Source organism: Rhineura floridana, chromosome 10 (assembly GCF_030035675.1).
Source record: "Rhineura floridana isolate rRhiFlo1 chromosome 10, rRhiFlo1.hap2, whole genome shotgun sequence".
NCBI classification, from domain to species: domain Eukaryota; kingdom Metazoa; phylum Chordata; class Lepidosauria; order Squamata; family Rhineuridae; genus Rhineura; species Rhineura floridana.
In genome coordinates, this window is record NC_084489.1 from 18,373,883 (window position 1) to 18,397,703 (window position 23,821).

Consider the following 23,821-nt stretch of genomic DNA (forward strand, 5'->3'; position numbering starts at 1 on the left):
CGCACTCCCTGAACTAGTGTGGCCCAGGTATTAATGACTGCCGGCCCCCAGGCACACCTACAGGCAGGGATTCAGGTCTTCTTCTGGTCCTCAGAAGCAGTGTTTTGCACCCCAACGCACAAAGGGGAAGAAACAGCCCACACAGCACCACACCCCCGTACCTTCTAGAGCAGAAGGCCTACAGAGAGGGCACAGAGTTCCTTGGGCCAAGGATGCAAGACTCACCAAGGAAGGAGCAGACTTTTGCCAAGCAGCCAAAGGGCTGGGGAGGAGAGGGAAGACGTACAACAAGGAAGCCACAGCCACATACTGACAACCACCACCACCAGTGACTCTGCATATGCTGTGGGGCTGGGAAGCAAAACACGAGTCTGAACTATGCCAGGGACAATGTGGCCCTACTCACCTTTTTACATGCCTGCCCAAAAACAAGTCACAGCTGGGGCAAAATTGAGGAGCTCCCAGGACACAAACCCACACTGCTAGTTCCTTACTCACTCAGCCCCCAGCAGCAGCCGCAAACAGACACATAGTACATTTGAATAGCTCTTTGTCCCTGTGTCTTAGATGTCGAGAGCATATGGCCTACAGGAGGAGCCCTGCGCTGGTAGAACATTTTATATGCAAGAGGTGCCAGGTTCAAACACAGATTACAATTCCATGGTAGGAACAGCAGTGAGTCTCTCCCTCCCACCATTTTAGCCATACATGACCCAATCAGCAGGTGTGGTGGAAGGACCAGTTGCCGGGTTCCTGTATGGGCTAACTAGCTTTTTTGGCCCACCCCTCCTACTGGCAATCTGTGACCAATCCCACCCCCACTGCTGTTTCGCCTGTTGGGTAGCATCCCAGCAAACCACATTGCCTTTTGTTCCTCCTCTTACACATTGTGTAGTGTGGGGCAGGATTTCGGCCTGAGACCTATATGTAAGCCGTGATTGAGTGGGTCTTGGAGGTGGGGTAGAACACCCCCTAAATACATTTTAGACCTGTCTCTGCTATGGCCAGGTGGTTAGGGAACTGATCTGTGGAGCTTGCAGTAGGGGTTAGAGTCCTAAAAGCTCTCTTGCCTCCTGGGACTGTTTTTGGCTGGACATGCAAAAGGCAAATGGGGCTATATGGCTGCAAGTGCTCTCTGCACTTCTTAGCTGAGTCATTAATTTTGTTAAGGGCCACCTGGTTAATGTGGTTTGAGCCTATGTGAAGCGGTGACAAAATCTGCCTGCTTTGTATCAAAGTTGAAATAATGCTTTTGACTCTTAGGGTTGTTTTACATGAAACAGCCCTAATGTAATCTGGGATCACTGGCAGTGGCCTGCACAAATGCTACTTGATACACGGTTGTGCTTGATGCATCCTTAAGTTGCTTGAATCCCAACCCACCATGCTCATTTGAAATAAGGGAGCGTAATATACTTCCATCATGGAATTAGGTGACCATGGAGCAGAACCTGGTAAAGACAGCTTCAAATACAACCTGTATCCCAGCTTGATAGCCATTAGTGTGCTGTGTGAAAATAATGTTTGTGTGATGGTAATGATGCATTCAGTTTCCTTCTACCCATCCACCTCCAAACAAAAGGTTTTAATAGCGCCACCAAAACAGAAGGCATTAAGCACCTCTGGTGGATTTTTCCCACCACTTTCCTCATCGCAGCCTTCCTTCGAGAAATGATGTCATTCGAAAACAAGCTTAAACAAATCAGCATATAAGATAAATAGAAATAAATTCTGAGGCATTCCGCTAACTGCAAGAGTGCTAGAGTTTGCTGTGTAAGGAACAAGGTTGGGCACTGCAATTTGCTACTCCAGAAGAACACGCAGTACACTTAATAAGACAGTCACTGATCACTAATTCCAATTTTTACCTCAACATAATAACGCTGGTCTTAAAAAACTCTTCTTGCTCCTTTACTCTCCTATTTTTTGCTTCTGCAGTTCTGCTGCTGTTTGGAGCTGATAACAAAAAGCATCTGCACCAAGCTTCCTTCTGATAAGACGCCTGATGCTTACTCGTTCAGCAGCTGCTCCTAGTCAGAGTCCACACTAGCACATTTTCCATTCAATATTTATTCTTTTAACTTTACACACACTGTTCTTCCATAGATATGCAGCCTACTTTATATGTCTGATTGGGCCTGAAACTAGAAGTGATCTATTTTTCACTCTTCATTAGATGTGGAAAAGGTTGAAAATGTTTGCTCCTTGTGGATGTTGCATGTACAAGATAATGCACAACCTTTTGCGGCATGTTAACAAATATAGACCATTTCCATTGACCTGGTTCTGTGCTTCTGTCCTAAGCTAAGACAGGAACTAAAGTGGATTCTGGCACTCACTTTGTTCATGAAAGGATGAGGGTAATCCACTTTGTGAGTATGCCATTGTAACTATCAAGTCATCAGGAATTTCAGGTTGTAGTCCTAACCATAGGAGAGGGTAAGCCTTCCTGAAGTTAATGGAACCTGTGTCTGAGTAAACATGCTTTAGGATTGGGCTACTTATGCCCACTTATTTGGGACAAAACCTTATTGAATGTATGGCAGATCTACACAGAATAGGTAATGAATATGGCTGCATGGGACTGGGTGAGCTGCGGACCTTATTGGTAGACATGTGCAGGATCAGGCTGCACAGGTTCACCTACTGGTGGTCTGCAGATGGGAATTGGTAGCACATTCTTATGCATGTATTCAACATGACTGTACTTCCTATAGGATTGTAGCCTTACCTGCCAACTGAGTACCATATATGTCAGGTACTTCAGACTACCAATGAAATGAGGTAGAACCAGAATTGCAACAGCAAGACTGGGGAGAAAAACAAGTGGTTTCTGCTGCCACCTACAGGCAGCACCTCGGCTATCCACCTCAGTGCTGTTACTAAACATAGAGATACATAATATCTAACTGGAGCCTGCAACAAAATGTTGCAGCGTCGAGTACTGCTCTTCAGGGTTCTAACCAGCTCCCTGTTCTACTCCATCCTCCCCTTCCAATACTTTGTCAGCATTTTCTGGCCACTGAGCATGTTCAGGCCTCATTGGGTTGTTTAGCTCCCCTACCCCACTTTGCGGTTTTGTTTTGTGTTTTGCATTTCTGCAAACCTTAGGATTCCCTCGATCTCTCATATTTGTGGGTGGATTTTGGCTGCATAAGGATTGGCACTCAAGAGAGAAAATGAGAATTGAATTTATCAGTATAGCGAACAATGGAGATATGATAATAGTACCATAGAGAAGCTAAGGGACAGAGCGTCGCCAAGCTCTATCCTTGCAGCCTGGGAGGATATAACAGTTTGCTTTCTTCACGTTGCTTGCATAGACTGAAGGTCATATTTGAATAAATCCTTATTAGAGATCGGGCCTTTAGATTTTAGGCGCCATTTTCTTTTGCCTGCGGGGTACAAGCGAGAGCTGTTCAGTGAAAAAAAATCAGAATAGCTAAGACTGCAGAATATCTCGCCTTTCTCTCCCTGCACCCTTAGAAACAAAAAAATCATGCTCTTTTAAAGTCTTATTTCATGTGAAAAACATTTAGTGCTTGAATCCAAACACAGGTTGTGTAATTCTAAACCTAACTCCATACATAAGTCTATGCTCTCGAACTGTAATTCCTTTTACGCTCCACCTCCTGCTTCAGCACACAAGCGGGTCCAGACTCGAAGAAGTTATAGTGACATCTGCTGTTCCCAGTCGAACGTCTGATGCAAATAAATAGTAAAGGGGAACCACAGAGTGTAGAATTTGCAGAGGGGTAGCAGCAAGCTGTATCTACTAGAGTAGTAGAGAGGCTCCCTGTCTATTTTGCCTTAGGTTCTTCTCATATGGCGGCGTTCAATATAGAACCCGGAAGTGAAAGAACGCTATGTCAAACTCCTGAGAAGACAGCAATGTCCCGCTTCTCTACAGCGAGACCCTGACGTCACTACCTTTCCGAGTAGACTCTATGCGATTGGTAGGATGGGAAGCTATATATAGACGTCATTGAAACTAAGGCCCTCTTTCTCTCCGATCTTTGAGAGGCCTCCATACGGCGTTGTTACCGCGTGAGTCCACCGATGAGTTCGCGAGCGCGCAGGCCACGTGGAGGGGCGCGGGGCGGGAGGGAAAAGAGAAAGGGCTCTTTCTGGAAGGGAAAGCACTGCTGCTTGTGCTTCGGAACTCTGGAGTGCGGAGGCCGAGGCTACAGAAGAAAGGCGGCCTGACCTCTCGCCGGCTTGGGCAGCAGAGCGCGCCTGTCTCAAGGCGGGGCGTCAGCATTTGGAACCTTTTCAAAATGATATTGTTTCTTTTGACTAAATGCTCCTCCTTCGTATTCATTGACTTTCCATTATTGCACGAAAGAACCCTCAGTTGCGGCTCTAGTCGAAGCTATCTTACATTTTCGGGGCACATAATGTTCCAGTCCAAATAAAATCTATATTAAAAATGTCATATGGGATTTTGTTGCTTAATAGCTTCTAGTTTCAACTAGGAAGGTTGAAACCTAGAAACGATATTTAAAAGCGTAACATTTTACTACGTACAAATTAAAGCTTACTACCAATTGTTGATATAACTAATATAAACTATGTTATTTTCTGTTTTGTATTATTTCAACTGTAATCTACACTATCCAATATTCATTTAAAGAATTTTTACTTTTAGCAGTCAAAAAGGTTCCTAGAGAATGTTACCTAAAACCAATAATGAGCAAAGATTAAAACATTCAAATGGGCACCAGTCCATCTTGAAAAAATCCTCTTGAATGGTAACAGTTGAAGGAAAGGGGGCAACCTATTGGAGTTGATGCAGGCAGGCCCTCCCTTAGCATGTGTGGGGCCTGGGGCAAAAGCATAGTTGGGCCCCCCCACATTCTCTCTATACAGTAGGGCCCTGCTTACCGGCATTGCGTTTTCCGGTGATCCACTGATGCAGTCACTTTAAATTAGGGGAAATTCCCCGTTTTACTGCCGGTTTTGCGCTTTTGCGACATTTTTGCGCGATGCGCCCCATTATCTTCAATGGGTTCTGCTTTATGGTGATTTCTGCTTTACGGCAGCAGTCCGGAACTGAACCTGCCGTATAAGTGGGGCCCGCCTGTATATCCTTTCCTCCAGGCAGCGGCGGAGGCTTTGTATTTCGGCTCCTAGGAGTTTGCGGCTGCGGCTCCCTTTTTTGCAGCTTTCGTTGGCGGTGGCTTTGTATTTTTTGGCGGCGGCTCCCTCTTTTGCAGCCTTTGTTGTAGACTCTCTTAGCGTTTCTCGCTGCGAGGTTTTCTCCTTTCCGGCTCACTACCATGGCTGTCAGGAGACCGGAGACCACCGCTGCATCTCTTCCTTCCGGCTTGTTTCTTCGCTCCCTTCAGCTCGCTACTGCGGCCTCGGACCGGCGGCTGCTTTTATATGCAGATTGCCAAGCACGGGGCCCCCCAAAACGTGGGGCCCAGGGCAACTTCCCCGCTTCCCGGTGCCTAGGGGCAGCTCTGGGTGCAGGGGTTCCACATCCCAACTCTTCCTGTGCTGCAGCCTGAGAGTATGGCTGCGGCTAGATGGCAGTTGGAGGGAAGGACCCATAGTCTCAGCATCGCTGATACACTGGCCTGCAGTCCCACGTCTTCCTGCTGCAGCCTGGAAAAAAAAAATTACTGATGAGCATTGTGGGTCATTTAATCAAAAGAAGCAACTCTTCAAATAAAAATATTTTCTTTGGGCTGAAATTGAAGAGCTTAAGCATTATACCTTCAGTAGCTCTATCAACAGAAATACCTAATAGGCAATGTTAGGCCAGTCATTTAATAATAATTTTGCCTTTTTGATTGTCACTGTATGTAATAAGACATTTTCTAAGTTGCAAGACAATAGTGCAGAATACCTAAGGTTTTGGATATGATTACCAAGGTGGAAAGCATTGAAATTGCATTTTTAGCTTAATCATTCTTGTACTGAAGGTGTTGCAATTGTAGATTAGCCTCTGCAATGATGGTAATAGGTCACTCTTACTTCCATTTTATTGATGGGCAATGCAGACTTAAAGTAGTGATGTTCCCAAGGCTGTTCTGCTAATGTAGCTGATTTTGTTCTAGGTTTCCTGTCGTTGCTTTAAAAGGAAACTTACACAATGTCCGGAGCTCTTGATGTCCTACAAATGAAGGAGGAAGATGTCCTCAAATTCCTTGCTGCAGGAACCCATTTGGGAGGCACCAATCTAGACTTTCAGATGGAACAGTACATCTATAAAAGAAAAAGTGATGGTAAGAAACTGGTGGCTTTTGGTACTTTAGGGTGAATTTTTTTATATTCCATACTGATGCTGGAATCAGCGGTGACCTATGAGCACATAATGTAGTGGGTTTTGCATTTTACTGTTTGTTCATTTACACGTTCAGTCTATTCAGTATATAGTGCTTTTCACTTGCTGTAGACCTGTTCCTTTCTAAAAAAGCAAAAGGAACGTGCATGCTTTGTTCTCCCATTCATATCAATAGAAATAATTCTTAACTTTGGCTGGATTATTCGATATGTCTAGCCCAGGGATTGGTAACCTGTGACCCTCCAGATGTCTACAACTTCTGCCATCCCTCTCTCCATTGGCTGTGCTGGCTGGGGCTGATGGGAGTTGGCATCTAACAACATCTGGAGGGCCAGATTTCTCATCCCTGTCTAGTTCCATCTCACAGTATTGTGGGACTGGACTGACATGTAGGTTACATTTTTGGGGCAGTTTTTATCTTTTGTACTTTCCACTTGGTATACTGATGTTTTTCAGGAATATGTGTCAAAATGAAATGGCTTTGATGGCTTGAATAAGCATTGGTATATGGTAGATAGGTTGCGCTATGCATTTTATTTTAACTGCACACTATTAAAGCTCAGAGCTGAGACCAGTTTCTGGCCAATGAACTCTTGAGTGTCGGAAGTGTGCTAGAGTAAATGCTGGCAGGATTTTCGCTAACGCCAGGAGAGTTCTGCTCTATGACTGGAGTTTGATAGTAGTCACTGCCACATGCCAAGCTTGATAAAATGAAGGGGCACACTTAATATTTGGACTCTTTGTAAGCATGGAATTCTGAATTTACTGCTGAGTCCTTTTGGGTGGGAAGGGGAGCAACCCTCCTGCAAAATGACCTCTCAGTTGTCATTATCAAAACGTTCTCAGCTCGTATTCTCAGTACTACATGAAATTGAATTTAAAATACTATTGTATTTTATTTAGGTATTTACATCATCAATCTGAAGAGAACATGGGAAAAACTGCTTTTGGCAGCCCGTGCCATTGTTGCCATTGAGAACCCGGCTGATGTGAGCGTTATCTCCTCCAGGAATACTGGGCAGGTATGGGCTTACCTGTGTTTAGGAAAGTGAATTGCCCGCGTCATGTATCAGGATAGGCTTGGCTCTAACATTTTTGCAAATCTGTAAGCTGAGCTTCTAAATAAGGAACCAAGTGTGTTAGAGTTTGATTACTCAAAATGGCATCCCTCGGTCAGACTCAGATTGAAAATGCGGTATAAACTGTAGAAGAATTCTTTTTCAAGGTTGATTTGAAACAGTTCAGATATTTCAGCCTTGTTTTTTATCTCTCCACTGTAGCGTGCCGTTCTGAAATTTGCTGCTGCTACTGGTGCTACACCAATTGCTGGCCGTTTCACTCCTGGCACTTTCACCAATCAGATCCAGGCTGCCTTTCGTGAGCCTCGCCTTTTGGTAGTCACTGATCCAAGAGCTGATCATCAGCCATTGACCGAAGCATCTTATGTAAACATCCCCACAATTGCTTTGTGTAATACAGATTCTCCTCTGCGCTATGTGGATATTGCAATCCCATGCAACAACAAGGTAGTGTATGGCCTGCTATATTCATCTATGGTTCTCTTTTAAAGTCATTTCTGGGTGCAGAATGTTTTTGAGTCTTTCTGCAGTGGAAGCATGTAAAATGATTGTTTTGATAGTAGGCAAACATTAGTTTAGAGAGGAAAATGGGTCATATGTACACAGTTAGAGCTCAGAGCTGAGGTCATTTTCTGGCCAATGAACTCCTGAGTGTAGGAAGTGTGCTATATCAGTCTTGGCAGGATTTTTCGCTAACGCCATAAGGACTTTTATGGTCCAATGAGTGGAGTTTGATAGTGATTCTTGCTACATGTTTGAGAAATTGGTAGCCAAGAGAAATACCTACCTAATTTGACTGCATTTTACCCCAAAGTCCTCGTGCTTTTGACTTTGCTGTGCAGTGTACATTTTTCGTCAAAATCTGATTGCCTGTGTCTTTTTAATTAAATGCTATTTTTGCTGTGCCACTTCACCCTTTAACCTCTCAAATTAGTTTTCTGAGAATCTTGGTCCTAATGGATAAATACCTAATCTGTGTTTCAGGGGGCTCACTCAGTCGGTCTGATGTGGTGGATGTTGGCTCGTGAGGTCCTACGTATGCGTGGCACTATTTCCCGTGAGCACCCATGGGAGGTCATGCCTGATCTCTACTTCTACCGGGATCCTGAAGAGGTAAAAACTCAGATTGGTATGAGTTGCAACCTGTCTGAACCTCTTACTGTGGAATCTTAAGAGCAGCTTTGTATATAATCTTAAATGTTGCTGAATTCAGAGGTTAAGTTGATGATTGTTCCTTGTGTCTCAGGTAGTGGCCAGAGTTTGTAGAGTACTTAAATAACTCAGCACTGGAAATTGGAGTGGTATTACTGAACAGAGATGCATCAAAAGGGCACTTTTCATATGAATATTGGCTACAGTGCATGAATTGGGCATGGGGGGGGACACTTTATTTTCCAAAATGTAAATGCAACGAAGTTTAGCTACCACATAGCAGCTGTATTTAATTGTAACTTGTGCTATCTTTTTCAGATTGAAAAGGAAGAGCAGGCTGCAGCTGAGAAGGCAGTTACAAAGGAAGAATTCCAAGGTGAATGGACTGCACCTGCACCTGAATTCACTGCTCCTCCACAGCCTGAGGTGGCTGACTGGTCTGAAGGAGTGCAAGTGCCCTCTGTGCCAATACAAACATTTCCAGCTGGTAAGTATTTTGAACGATGGAATTGAAAAGAAACATTTGATGACAGTAATCTCTGAAAAGTTATCCGGGCACTCGTTTGTGGTATCTCTCTCTAGTTTTGCAGTGAGGTTTCTGTGATAAATCTCAACATTTAGAAGTGTAAAACTCTTTGATAGCTGGTAACCACAGCATGTAGTCTCAAAATATGAAGAGGGTTGGGGATGTTTGCTTGAGTTAAACATTTTTGATTATGGTGGTTTTTTTTTCTTTCAGAGGATTGGAGTGCACAGCCTGCCACTGAAGATTGGTCTGCAGCTCCCACTGCTCAGGCAACTGAGTGGGTAGGCACTGCTACAGAATGGTCATAATATAGCAACAGGAATTCATTAATACAGTGACAAATAAAGATCTTTCTTGTGATCAGGCTTGGCTTGCTTTGCTTTTCTGGTATGCAGTATTGTACTGGTGTGTTTTGAGAGCCACAAGTTCTTCCTGCATTCTAAAAAATAGGCCATATGCCACAGTCGAGTTAGACAATCTTGACACCTGATGTTTATTAAATTTTGAGTCATGTAGAAGTTCATGCATCAAATCCCTTTTAAAGTGGTTATACATCTTACAGGGCATGTTTAAATAATGTTGATATATCTGTGCCATGTTGCTTTACTACACAGGGCAGTGCCTACTGCGGTAAGTTACCCAATCTCTGTTAGGCAAGTTGTTTTTAATGGAGACTGTGTTTTGAATTAAGTAAGAACTAACAGGCCAGTACATTAACTTTGTTTACTCTGCTGTTTTCTGAAGAAAAAAATACAGAATTAAAATCCATATTAGGGGCAATACTTTTCTGATTGGGCCAACTGAAATGCTGATCTGCCTTTGCTAAAAGTTCTAAGATAATGAGTGGGAGCAGTTATATAAGAAAATGAGGCCTTTTCAGGTACTTTAGGTTTCAAATTGCACTCTGGCCTTATGGAAAGGAGGGGCACAAAATGGATTATTTCTCATCTCTGCAAATAGGACAACTGGCTGTTACTGAAGTCAGTTTTCAGCTCTATGTGAAATGCACAGGTTTCTTTGGTAGATGAACATGAATAAAGAGATACAAGATAGTCCTTATATATAAACAGAGGTAGAGGTAATGTATAGGTGGTGTGCTAGGCAAAAGTTAATGGAAACCAGATGGAGGTTTACCTAGCCTTGGAGGCAATGTTCTCTTAGAGAATAAAATCCCATCTTCAGGTAGCATCAGGTTCTGTTCAGGATACTGCTGCTGGTATTTTCCAAGTCTCACAAAAGTTACCATAAGAAAAAAAATTAAATCCATATTGACCATGCTTTATTAAGCTTTATTGACTTTTTATCAAGTAATGGTGCCTAGAGCTTCAGCTTTACAAAATTGTCTTATTTTTTGATAACCTTGTATGCCCATTCTTTTACGCAAACATACTTCTATCCACACAGATCTGAATAACTGGTGATCAGTGTCCCAACAATAGCTAAATGGTCTGGAAAAAAAATATCAGACTAAGCCTTGAAATGCAAGGATATTCTACAATACACAAATTCAAAGGGCCTCCGTTACTGAAAATGGGGTCCTAGACTGGGCTGGGGAACTATTTTCAGCCTGAGGGCCCCACTGTTTAGTTGTCAACCTGCAGGGGGCTGCATGCTAGTGGTGGGTATGGTCAGCTAGAAGGGGCCACCAAAACACGCATATACACATTCTCTTACTCTAACCTACCCTGCTGCAATAATGTTTGGAAAGAACCACCTATTGGAGCCAATAGGATGCTTTTCACGCCTAATTATGAAAAGCATGTGGGGGCATTTTTGCTGGAGGGGGTTGCAGTGCAAGGGAAGACAAATCAGTTCACCTATCTCACAAACCTTAGAATGACCACCTACGATAGGTCAGTACTGTTCCTATATTTCAGAGACTGAAAGATAGTGGCTTGTGTGAACCCCTTGGGTTTGTTGCTGGGGTAAGATTTGATTGGGACTCCTTATGAGCCACTTCTCTTTTGCTTTTATTAAAATGTATCTGATCTTATGCTTGAAACCATCTCTTTTAGAACTTTTAGAGAGGAACATTCAGTGGTGTTTCCTGTAAATGTATTTAAATACTTCTAAAAGCCAGGAAGGTGACTGAAACCATCTAACTGGTTGTCAGCCCTATTTTCAATGCTTCTTGATCTCTTAAGCTTTGTGTTTTCAAATGAAAGATCTGTGGTCTTGTTAGTGTTGCTTCGTCTGAACCCCACCTCAAAAAGCAAATATTCTGGATGGTTTAGACAAGCATTGCATATGGGCCAAATGAGAAAATGAAATAAAAGGGAGAGGGAGTAGGAGAAATTACCTCTCACAAGGCTGTTTTTATATGAAAGTGGTAATGAGCTTTACATCTCAAATGTGGGTATATGAAACTGTCATTTGTAGGAAAATGTTATATACGTCTAGTGCATACAAATGAATCTTTTAATTGATTGTTACTGACTCTTCCCTCTTCCCATTCCAGGGTGTGGTCCCCTTGGATGTGGCATCCTTGGAGAAGGTCTCAGTTGATTAGAGTAAGGCAGCCCAGGTCTTGGAGTTGGTGGACGAGTCACTATAACATGAGGTTGGGGTGGCATCAGGGTTCCTCTTGCAGGGTTGTCAGCATTACAGGCTCTGGTTGTGCTTGCCTCCTCCTTTGCAGAAGTATTTATATTGTTGGCAGGCTCTGACTTACCTTGTGAAAGGAAAGAACAATGCCTTTTCACATATTAACCATCCCATCCACGTATTATCTAAGATCTTATTTAGCTGTTACTTTTATGCACAGCAAAGCACTTAGGAAAGAACTTAAATTATTCAGATTGGTGTTAGTACTTATATTGGCTAAGCTTCAATGTGAGCATCTATAACAGTTCAATATCTAGGCCCAGGGGGATAGCAGTGTTGGGCTCTTGGAGCAAAACCAAGAAAGTCCTGTGCACCTTAAAGACTTGAATTTATTGTGGCATAAGCATCTGGGGACTTGTGTTCAAGGATGGCCACTTTAATGGTTGAATCCAAACCATGCTGCAAGTGGACAAAACTTGCTGACAGCAAACCCCTCTGAAGTTGTGGCCTGATGTTATGATGATGCCAGGTGACTGACAGGTGCCTTTCCCCAGTCTACAATTATCCACAGAAAGTGAGCCATATTTGATCCAGTGCCTAAATTAGGCCAACACTGGGACAACCTAATGTCATTTGTGAAGAAAGTTCCATAATGGGTGTGTGTATTGCCACAGAATGCCTTGTCTCATGTCACCTGCCCGGCAGAAGCTAAAGCTGGACTAACAACCAGGGCACCCTCAACAGATCTTAACAGACAGGGCAGTGCTTGAGAAGATGTTCGAGATACTTGGGTCCCAAGTTGTAGGACTTTATATATTAAAAACAACACCTTGAATTGGGCCCAAAGATTGTAGGGATGTAGGTAATGTGATCACCCCAACTGCCCTAGATAACATCCAGTCAGTGGCTTCCAGACTGTATTTATTGCAATGCATTCTACATGGGGCTGCCCTTAATCTATTTTGGAGGTAGTTAGCACATGAATAACAGGCCAAGCTGGTCCAGGACCAACTGCTGATCCAGGACCAGCCAGAGCTGGGTGTAGGCATTCCTCGCCACCAAAGACGCTTGTGCCTCCAGCCATAAGTTTAGACTTGAGCATAGCTGTCAACGTGGACTTTCACAACCCTATCCATAATAGGGGGTCTCCCTGAGGTTAGTCTTTAAGGTGCCACAAGACTTGGTGGGTTTTGCTGCAAGAGACTAACACAGCTACCGCTTGAGAAATTCTTGTTAATGGGCCATGGTAATAGGAGATATGCCGTTGTCCCTGTTAAATCTTAACTGCATGCATCATTATACCTGTGTGGCTCGTATCAGTGAAGTTCTAATTCTTGGAAGGGCAGCAATTTGTTTCCCAAACATAAGACAGCTACATTCATTCTCCTCAGATCCTTGTATTAAACTAATGGATATATACATGCTGCTATTAAGCAGAAAAACGTCCTTGTGTGTTACTGTGAATGAGCAGGAATGTGCACATTGTATTCTTTTTAAATAAAAAAAGGATTTGTGTAGATGGTGCATTTTCCAGTAGGCCTAATTATTAGGTCTACTGAGATGCCAAGACTTTACTGGGCAATGGGTTACAGAACATCTTGTATAAAAGATTTGCAAGGGTGGCAAAGCAGTTCTGTTCTAACCTTGCCTTGGTCCAGCACAGGATGAAGAAGGCCTCTTAGGGCATACTAGAAATAGAAATAAGTAAATCACACTACAGTGCATAGCCCTGTAGTGGTGATGGGTATACATAACTTGATTAGTGGATGTTGAATGGTTATATAGCCCCAGTAGAACCCAGACTAATAACTGGTAGCGTTGACAGGCTTTGTCCCAAGATGAAGCATAGAAAGATGGGAACCTGAAAGCCCTTTTATTAAGGGCTATGGTGAGGTGACTGTTGAAGTAATAGCATCAACATTTTACAATGTGGCATCTGCTAATAATTTTATAACCTGGAATGCAGTATAAGCAGTATAAACAAGCTGTTGACCATCACTCTCTAAAGATGGTGGTCCTGTGATGTTGGGATTGGAGACAAGCAGCCAGTGTCTCTTACTGTTGGGGAGGGCAGCACTATGTTTGTAGCTGGAGGAAAGAATCTTCATTCATTCATCTGCAAGAAGCTAAAGTAGCTGTTTTTGCATGGCTGAGTATTGACTAGCATTGACCGAAGGCCACTGGAACAGGCTGTTTACCTTCTGTTGGTTTGGGCCCTTCCATAGTCTTTGCACGTGGAACAAGCAAGTCTTCTAGATCTTGCATTGCAGGGTTGGTGGAAGCCTTGTTGTTCTTCTTGTTTTTCTCCTCTTCACGTTGCTAGAAACCATTGCAGATAAAAACATTAGGCTTTTTTTAAAAGAAACCATTTTGGAAAGAAATAGCATCACATTTTGGCAGACTGAGAATGTGACCTGAATATACCCAATATAATTCTGACATTTTAAAAATGGGACAATTACCTGAAATATAGCAGTATGTGAATTTATATTTGACCATCTGAAAGCTTCACTTCTGTCTCATAACAGTCTGATGTTCTATTTTCCTACTTTAGGTTTGAAAATACACAGAAGAAAGCAGATATACACCTGTCATTTCAGAGGCATTAGACAGGAGCATCACAGAAGCATCCTGCAAAGCTCCCTGACCATTTGCCACATTTCACTTACTGATACATCTGATCATTTGGCAGTTTTCAGCTCCTGCCATTTCCTAGAAAATATGATCACAGAAAACATAGATTAGCTGTAATTTGACCACTTTTGTTCCGTTTGGGTCTCTGATTTGTGTTCCTCTTTGTCTCCAGAAAAAATAAAGCATGGCTGAAGCAAGTGAATTCAGGGAAACCAGACTCTCCGTAAAGTTTGTGTGTCTAGTAAGTTCACCACTGTTTAAAGTTCTGTAGCTTTTATTCCTAATGTCTTACAGAGAAACCCATTATATAGGCATCCACCATGTTTAGTGGTTGTTGGTGATATGCTGGTGTAAAAATGGCTGCATTCAAATCCCATTTGGTGGCAGCTGGTGGAAAGTGCCTGAGCCCAGCTGAAGACAAACATGCTCACAGTGTCCATAGCAACTCCACCAACATAGCACAATCCCATCGCCCTCCAGATATTTGTGCCACAACAGTACACACCCAGTCAGCATGGGTGCAATATAGTAAACAAATGCATGTTCTACCTCCGCTGTTGGAGGCAGTATACCTCTGAATGCCAATTGCTGGGATTCGCAAGTAGGGAGAGTGTTATTGTACTCAGGTCCTGCTTTTGGGCTTCTTATAGGCATCAGGCTAAACAGGATGCTCTATGAGATGGGCCACTGGCCTGATCCAGCAGGCTGTTCTGATGTGGACACAAAGGCACCACCAAGTGCCCCATGACTGCAGTATCACAAGCACCTCAAGCGTTTGCAGACAGTGCCCACACACAGTGAACCATGACAACACACATAGGGCCATTCTAAATAAAGCTTTATTGCAAGCACAGAAGGAGATAAACAGCCCAAATGAGCACAACAGCATAGAGCAGTGACAGATCACCTCTCAAAAAACTCAACCACATGAGGACAGTCCTATCAGGTGTGATGGTGGAGGTAAGCAGTAGCATTGGCAGCAGGCACCTCTCTCCCTCATTGGTTATTGCAGCGGCAGCACCATGGCCAGCTGCACAGCCAATTGTATGCAGTGGCCAAGCCAGCAAACTGCTGGATTGGTTCACGGAGAAGAGGAGGCATTACTGCCACCCCAGGTCATGGCAAAGGTTCATAGTGCTTTGCTGGAGATATTTGGCATGGCCGTGGGAGACCATGAAATCACCATCTGCAGTAAGGTTGCCATCATCCAGAGCTACGTCACAGTAGTCAGGTGCAGTAATCAGGTCCAGGTTTGAGGTAGAACCCAACTCCCGCTGCAAACGACCAGCCTCCACGACTCCATTTCACACATACAGCGTCCTTCAAAGCGGCTGAGCAGATTGTGGGCCACAAGCTCAGGCACAGATAGGGAGACCTTCCTCCACCCCAACAGCCATGTCCTGCATCTCCCGACAATGATGACAATCAATGGCCCAGTTCCTTCATGCTGCTGCTGCTGCTTCTCGAGAGGGCTCCCCTCAGCATTGGATTATGGGTCTCCGTCAGCTCCCCTGGAGCAATGAGACTGCCACTTGTTGGTTCACCATTCTCCCCCTCCTGTTGAGGGGATGTTCCTCTCAGAGGTGTCTCTGGCAAGAACTGCATAATTGTCACCCATCACTCAGGTATTGTCTCCTACAGAGGCATTGTGGGTGATCATCCAGAGCTTGGGGAACTGTCAGCACTTCCTCCAAGCGCACACCTAGTCCTCCCAAAATGGGGGGAGCCAGGCAGAGCATCACCATCCTGCCAATGCAGCCAGCCCTGTCCCTAGCCAAGCAGTTGGCCTTGGTCATGAAAGACACCACAGAGTGCAGGGTGGAGCCAAGGAGCCACCTGGGGAAAAAAATACCTTGAGCCCAAGAGGACAATAAGGGAATCACAGGACAAGTAGAATGGGCTGCCTCTGGTGGCATCTCTACTGGCACGCCACTCTCCAGCATTCTTTACAGGTGCTAGTGGGTCAACAGTGCTTGTCTGGCTGTCATGTGTTTTCTGTTTGGCAGCTGGCAGGATGAGATTTGCACACTGAGTGGGATGCAAGGAAGACGGGAGGGGATGGTCAGTATGCAAGTGACAGCTCTAGTGCAAGCCATTCAGGTACTAACCGCTTACTCAACCCATGCCAGAGGCTCATCTGAGATTCAGTCCACATCAGTGCCACATACCACCTCATGGGGTATGATCAAGGTGAGCGCCTTCTCATCCAGTCCCACATCCCTATCCAAAGCCGCCTCAAAGGGCATGCCAGTCTGGAAGAGCTCCTGGGCATGCTTGTGTGGGTCACTGTAGCTGTCGTTCCATCACTTGCAGCAGGAATTGGTGCAACAGTGGCAGCTCAGGGGGCCAACCTTCTCAGTAGTTCTTGCAAACCACTTCCAATGGCGCTCCTCTGCAGGGCTCTTTCCACAAGTGCAAACCACTGCTTTGTAGTTCTCCACAAGCTGGTACAGGAGGGATTTTTCCTCAGAATTGATTTCAGTCATGCTCTTGCGGGCCTCTGGACAGGCCTTGAGGCCAGGACCAATATACAGCCTGTATCTGTTGCAAGGCAGCCTATGAATCCGGGGGGGGGGAGCAGGAAAGCAGCCACAAGGAGACAATTGTGTCCAGTTTAAGCATGCGCAGGTGCAGGGTGGAGTATGAGGAGCAGGAGTGAGGGAGTGTTGCAGGTGTGCTTCCCAAGTGCTGGTAGAGCAGCCAAGTGTAGTTCTCCCCCCTTTGCCATGAGGGAAGAGTAGGTGCATACCCAGAGCAGCCATAAGCTTCCTTTGAGAATCTCATCTGATAGAGGATGTGTGGGAATGTTGACTTCTGCTGCTGTGGTCTGGGCATCTGTGATCCTGCAAAGCACAACACACATACACATAAAAAGAAAGAGGAGGGAGGGAGGGAGAGAGAGAGAGGGAGAATGGTTGGCTGGTAGTTGTGGGTATTTGTGAGGCTGATTGCCTGGTGGTCCTTTACCCCTCCTTGGAACCTACTCCGTCCTCTGAATACTGCGTGGCTTCTGCTGCTGCAGGAGCCTGACTGAGTAGCTGTGATCCTGCAAAGCAAAGCACATACAAGAAGACTGCCTTGTGGTCCTGGATGTCATGTTGGCCTTTAGCCTAGCAGCCCCTTCCATGAAGCACCTGGCCTCTTGTTCAAGTGCTGCATGGCTCCTTCTGCTGTGGCCCATGTGGCTGTGATCCTGCAAAGCAAAACACACCCTATTGAGAGCTGCTTGATTTTGATATCTTGTTGGCTCCTGGCAGCCCTTATGGCCTCTTACCCTCTCCTTCACTGCAAGTCTGCCCTCTGAGTACTGGGTGACTCTTGCTCTGCCAAAACATGGATATCTGTGCTCCTGAAAAGAACAAAACACACATGTATGAGGGATGGTAGCTGATAGCCCCTTACCCCCTGTAAGCTTCTGGGTCTCCCGTACGTGTGCATAGAGCTTCTGCCACTCTGGCCTTTGTGCTGGGTTATCTGTAAGTACATGCAGATTCATATCAACATGTTTGGGCTTTGGCATCTTTGCATGTGCACGGAGCTGAGTGTCAGAGCCAGGTCAGATTGTTTGGTAGCAGATCAACATACCATCTACAGTACTACCATCCCTAGAGCTAGGGTGTGATCCTGAGCGGGTGGGCTGTGTGGAAGGCTGGAGCAGCTGCAGCTCTTTGGGAAGGAGTTTGCCACTGCCGCCAGCCTTCTGTGCGAGGGGCAGGGTGTTCTGGGGTTTCCCAACAGGTACCATCCCTCTTTCTTGGACTGACCTTGAGGGTGGGCTTCATGCTGTCTGCTCCATGGGAGTGTTCCGGGCTGTTTCTTGTTATCCTCTGCTCTTCTTCAGCTAGATGCCTATTGGGGAGGGAGGCTAGAGGGAGAAGTGTTAGTGATAACATTCTCTGTCTCCCTCCCCTGCTTCTAGGGAGGTGAATATTGCTTAAGGTGCAGTGTTTTCCTGCTGAGTGCGTGGTGTTTGTGCTCTGTGCTCTGCACAGTGCTCCTCCACCATTGTGCACTTTCCCCTTCCTGAGCACAAAGTCTCTGCAAGAGCTACATCTGGCAGAGGGCCATGCCACAAGAAAGGTCAAGTGATCTGTGGCTGATGTATGGGCAGTTTATATTCTGCTATGTCATACAATTAGTTTGTGGCCCTGATGGACCCAGAGAGTGCTCTTGCGCTGGGTGGGCAAGTTGAGAAGTGGACTAATGATCTGGCTTTGGCCCCAGCCCATTGCTTCCTGTGGGGCATGTCCCCTTGTGCCATCCCTTTGGTTGGTGTAGATTCTGCCCCAGCTGTGAGAGTGGGCCTCGGTCTGAGTGGCTTTTGGATGTGGCGCCCTCCCTACATTTGCCCGTCTTCTCCCTGGGACATCTCTTTTTGGAGGAGGCAGGCAGGCGTATGTTCTGCCTGCTGGTTGGCTGGCATATGCAGTTCTGCCAGTGAGGCAGAACTTCCATCGGCAGGGAGTATCTATGCTGGAATGCGTACGCTGGATTCAACACATTCAGAGTTTGGATTGCACCTTAAATTTGTCAAACATGAAGTTCATTTCAAATGTTTTCCTCTGAGTAGACTTATACATGGGTAGCGTTCACATTAGAAAAATGTTTTAATGTTTTTGATATCAGTGTTAAACATTTAGGCATAAAAGAAGTGATTTTAAAATATGCTATATAAAGAAGAAACTGACAATTTGGGAAGAAATGATATGAATTTAAAGAATGTTACAAATATTGCAATTAGCATATGAATCAGCACATGAATCTTTCAGCCATATGGTTCAACAATGTGAACAAAAACACAGATGTGGTATTTTTGTTTGTAAGGTAACTTGATAAGATGCAAACATACCATTTGCATTTTCTTCTTCAGCTCTGCATTGGCATGTTGATATGCTTCAGCCACAGCGTTCAGGTAATATATAGCGAGACTACAAAATCAAATGTCAATTAGTTAAATTTCTGTGATGCTTTAGGATGACTTAAAAGTTGATAAAAAGAAGGAACAATTTATGATTTGAGAGATCATCTTAAACACAATTCCTAATTCAAGACACATGCATTCTGAATAGTGACCTCAGAAATGCAAATTCTGCTAAACACTTTCCTGCTTTTGGTGTGTGTTAAAATTCGTATTTTCAATCAGTGATCAATGTATTACAGTGGGGAAAAAAGTATTACAGAAGAAAGGACAGAGGAGGACACAGGAAGGGAAGAAATTTTGGAACTCTGCATAATCCATTCTTGAAGAGCTTGATTTCACGCTATACATATATAGCAGTTACCTTTTAAATCATAGTAAAATTTAACTGATAATCTAGAGAATGAGATCCATGTTGCTGAAAATCTCCTTTGCTGTCAAGTCCTTAACCTTTTATTGGCACAACAACTTACATCATAAGTAGAATTGCAGGTATAATCAGTCCTGGATTTGCCACATAACTGAAGATCTTGGCTACAAAGGGTGGAAAATCATGTGTGATCGTCTCTTGGATGACATCATACATTTTCTTTTTTCCACTGAAACAATAAATAAACAGGACATACAAATGACAGTATACTGTATTATTTCAGAGTGATTTTCAATTTGTGTAACTCTTTTGTGTATTTTAAGACACAGATGCACCCATTTTCTCTTCTTTTCTTATAACATGGTATTTAACTGAAATTTGTCCTGTTACATAAAAGTTAGCAAAAAATCAACTTACATGGGCATAATTGTAGGGAAAATTGTAATTGTAGCCTGGGGGTGCTCCTGGATCCATCTTTGTCACTAGAGGCCCAGGTGACCTCAGTGGCTAGGAGTGCCTTTTACCAGCTTCGGCTGTTTCTGGACCAGGATAGCCTGACCACTGTTGTCCACGCACTGGTAACCTCTAGGCTGGATTACTGTAATGCACTCTATGTGGGGCTGCCCTTGAGGTTGGTCCGGAAGCTGCAGCTGGTGCAAAATATGGCAGCAAGAATGCTCACTGGAGCAGGGTATCGCCAACATGTTACCCTGCTGCTGACAGAATTGCACTGGCTGCCCATTTGCTACCAGGCCAAGTTCAAGGTTCTAGTTTTGGCTCACAAAGCCCTATACAGCTCGGGACCAGGATGCCTGAAAGACCGTCTTACCCCTTATATGCCCAGTCGATCACTGCGCTGTGCAGGTGAGGGCCTCTTGCAGATACCATCTTATCAGGAGGTTTGTTCTGCACAACATAGGAAACGGACCTTTAGTGTGGCAGCACCTACCCTGTGGAATTCCCTCCCTTTGAATATTAGGCAGGCACCATCTCTGCTATCTTTTCGGTGCCTTTTGAAGACTTTCCTCTTTCAACAATCCTTTTAAGTTGAGACCTATCCCAGGCTACATCTGTGTCAGAATTGTTTAATATGTTTTTTAATAATGTTTTTAACCCTTTTTAAGGTTGTTTTTTAAAATGTTTTTAATGCTGTTTTGTTTTAATGTATTTTAAAATCTGTTTTTATGATGTTTTAAAGTTTTTTGGTGCTTTGCCACCCTGGGCTCCTGCTGGGAGGAAGGGCGGGATACAAATTAAATAAATAAATAAACAATCCATTTTTTTCTAACAGTAATATTGCAAGTAATCCTCTGTTCTGGATTTTTGTACACTAGTTAGGCTTGGTAGAAACTGGATTAAGGATGTCTGTTTATCTACCTAAACCATTTAACAGCTATCAAGAGTATTATTAAGTTATTTAGCAATTGTGAATTCAGAGAGCCATTTAATTCTTTCAGGAGATCAGACATTATACAATACCACATTCTTTGTATGTAAGAGGTCAGATGGTGCCCCAAATCTGTGTGCTTCTTTGATGCAGTTTTAAAGGGTAAGACAACTAACTGCAAATAGACTTGTCTAAAATAATCCAAACAAACTTTTTTCCTCAAAACTCTGTAAAGAGATTGCTACTGACACTGCTTATTTACAAAAGAAGGGTTCAGACAGTGGAGCAAAAGGAACAATTTGTTCTGAACTGGCTCCACTCTGAGTCAGAGTCAGCAGTGCAGCAAGAAACAGTTACTAAATCAAATTAGGGCTCATTGACATGTTAATCTAGTCTACAGAACAATTTGTGTAGAGCTGATTTAGAATGACAGTAAAAATGCTTATTAATACAGTGATAGTGGAGCATATTCTGAACAAGTCAGTTTCTATTATTCTTCTGTCATCTGTAGTCATTATCTTAGATTACAGACACTGGATATAGGAGATGGAAATGTTGCTGTGGAAAGCAGGGCTTTATTTTTGAAACTTCTCTGAGTTTTGGCCTGTATTGACCCATTACATTTCCATTTTCCAAATTAAGTGTACAATGCTTTTATAGTTCCCTATAGCATTGCTGTGCGTTTCTATCACAGAATCATAGAATAGTAGAGTTGGAAAGGGGCTGTAAGGCCATTGAGTCCAACCCCCAAGTTGTGCACCAAATTCTTTACGTAGCCAAGAGCTGCTGTTCAGATATGTGCTTAAAATATGAAATCTTCTTAGGCAACATATTTTCCTATCAGCAAAGTAGACTAAATCCTACAATCCTATACACATTTACCTGGGAGTAGGTCCAATTTACTCCTTAGTAGATGTTCCTAGTATTACATTTTGTACAATAGGAAATTCCAAGATAAAACACCTCCCTAGAAATTAATCTCCTGTCATTCCAGATATGTAGGTGCTGGTTGTTGGTAAAGGAAACGCATTCTACATTTGCCAAGCTTCGACACACCGAAAATGAGTTCTGAGGTTAATCCCTGGTGAGTGCTGTTTGATCTTAAATCCTTTCTTTCTTTTTATTTATTTATTTATTTGTTGAAAATTTAAGAAATAAACAATTAATGAAGGGAAACATTTTTCTTTTTTGAGGTTCATAGAGAGAGCATGAAGTGTTACCAAGCTGTTGCACACATAGCCTAACTCCTTTCTGTCATGTGAAAACTGTCTTCCATAGTCTCTCTCTTACAGTTTTCTCCCATCCTACCCCCAGCACTGGGAACCATGAGTATATTATGATGGCATATTTCCAGTGTAGTTTACAGGCTTATACACCTTGATTTCTCACTTTCCTCCTCTCCTGCTCTCCTCATCCAGTTTGGTGACATGGGAGGAATGGCCATTGATTTCTCCTAAATTTTAGGATGTAGCGTGTTGTCACCAGTTGGCTGAAAACTGCAATCCTGGAGAGACTGAAAATGTCTAACTGTGAAGTGCTGTAAGATGGGAGTTGCTCCCATCCCCAACAGGAAAGGCACTCTCCAGATGTTTAGGCACTATTCTTAACTGCAACATAGTTAATATTCTGAACTATTCTTAAAGCAATAAAGACATGAGAAGAGCCTGCTGGATCATACCAATGGCCCATCGCAGTGGCCAACCGGTTGCTCAAGGGAAACCCGCAAGCAGGACCTGAGTGCAAGAGCACTTTCCCCTCCTAGTTTCCAGCAACTGGTATTTGGAAGCATGCTGCCTCTGCCTATGGAGGCAGAGCATAGCCGTCATGGCTAGTAGCCACTGACAGCCTTTTTCTCCACGAATTTGTCTAATCCTCTTTTAAATCTGTCCAAGTTGGTGGCCATCGCTGCCTCTGGTGGGAGCAAATTATTACACAATGCATTTATTCCAGACTGCGACTTTCTCTATCTGCATGTGACATGCTGTTGCATGTCCTGGTGCATAATGTGTTCCTGGGTGTGGCGATATGTGTTTGTGAATGGCACATTCCTATGTGGTGAAGAATAGTGCTCAAGCCCATGCAGAATGTTTATCTTGCCAACAACTGAAACCTATCACCACATGCTTAGGGTTACATAGCTAGGATTCAAGCATATATGGTGCCTCCCTTTTAGAGGACACAGAAGAGATCATAATCTACATCCAACTAGCGCCACAGATCTGTCTGACAGTGTCATGAGGATTTTCCACTCCCAAGCCATGGCTGAGCCAGCAAGTGAAGGAGTTTCAATCTGCCCCCCTCCAATCTCATCACAGAGATAGCCCTCCTGCTCTGCTTCCATCCCCTTTGCCCCTCAATCCAGGGGGTTTCCCTCTGCAACGAGGAGAATATCAATACGCCTAACACGTACATCAGCCTACTTGCTGTCCACGGCCTCTCCTTTCACTCTAATCTAGCAATCTCTTCCCCTGGATGCTATTCCTGCTTGCTGCTCTTCATGAACTCATCCCCACAGTTCACATAGGTCAGAGAGAATTTCTTTTTCAGTGCCCCTCATCTTCTGCCCAAATAAGGAGTGCAAGTTTCTCACCTTCAAACCAAGGTTTTTGTGGCCTACAAAGTAACAGTAGATTAATCAGGAAAGGCAGGAGAGACACAGTGAGAATCCAACTTGGTTCTCCCAGTCAGTATTTTAGTAGTATTTAATATGCATTTTAGTGTGTGTTTAATTATGTTTTAATTCTTGATATTTTAACTTATTTTTAAACTGCTTAATATGAGGTTTTAATTGTATGTCAGATGTTTTTTACCTGTTGTAAACCGCCCAGAGAGCTTCGGCTATGGGGCGGTATATAAATTGAATAAATAAATAAATAAATAAACAGAGTACATTTTCTTTAAAACTCCCAATAGTTACAA

At 43.8% G+C, this 23,821-nt stretch overlaps 2 protein-coding genes, 1 long non-coding RNA gene and 2 other non-coding genes across 5 annotated transcripts in view; 3 read left to right on the forward strand and 2 right to left on the reverse strand.

Moving 5' to 3' along the window:
- Positions 1 to 3,001: 3,001 nt before the first annotated feature.
- On the reverse strand, positions 3,002 to 3,932 carry LOC133364774 (uncharacterized). Its single transcript, XR_009758024.1, has 2 exons — positions 3,588 to 3,932; positions 3,002 to 3,395 (listed from the first exon to the last, which is right to left on the reverse strand). It is a non-coding gene; the product is annotated as an uncharacterized LOC133364774 (long non-coding RNA).
- A 7-nt stretch (positions 3,933 to 3,939) lies between these two features.
- RPSA (ribosomal protein SA) lies at positions 3,940 to 9,412 on the forward strand. Its single transcript, XM_061585570.1, has 7 exons — positions 3,940 to 4,047; positions 6,066 to 6,233; positions 7,196 to 7,314; positions 7,573 to 7,818; positions 8,356 to 8,484; positions 8,842 to 9,010; positions 9,263 to 9,412. Exons 2-7 carry the CDS (start codon positions 6,101 to 6,103, stop codon positions 9,355 to 9,357), a joined length of 891 nt encoding a protein of 296 aa, XP_061441554.1. The 5' UTR covers positions 3,940 to 4,047; positions 6,066 to 6,100; the 3' UTR covers positions 9,358 to 9,412.
- LOC133365704 (small nucleolar RNA SNORA62/SNORA6 family) lies at positions 6,834 to 6,989 on the forward strand. Its single transcript, XR_009758296.1, has one exon. It is a non-coding gene; the product is annotated as a small nucleolar RNA SNORA62/SNORA6 family (small nucleolar RNA).
- On the forward strand, positions 7,967 to 8,126 carry LOC133365705 (small nucleolar RNA SNORA62/SNORA6 family). The gene has a single exon (XR_009758297.1). It is a non-coding gene; the product is annotated as a small nucleolar RNA SNORA62/SNORA6 family (small nucleolar RNA).
- A 908-nt stretch (positions 9,413 to 10,320) lies between the features above and the next one.
- Positions 10,321 to 23,821, reverse strand: part of TMC2 (transmembrane channel like 2) — a 94,675-nt gene continuing 81,174 nt past the window's right edge. The window contains exons 17-20 of the mRNA XM_061585568.1: positions 19,619 to 19,744; positions 19,077 to 19,155; positions 13,792 to 13,912; positions 10,321 to 11,720 (exon numbers count right to left, since the gene is read on the reverse strand). Of these exons, the coding sequence (XP_061441552.1) occupies positions 11,479 to 11,720; positions 13,792 to 13,912; positions 19,077 to 19,155; positions 19,619 to 19,744 (568 nt within the window). The 3' untranslated portion in view covers positions 10,321 to 11,478. The remainder of the gene's footprint in view (positions 11,721 to 13,791; positions 13,913 to 19,076; positions 19,156 to 19,618; positions 19,745 to 23,821) is intronic.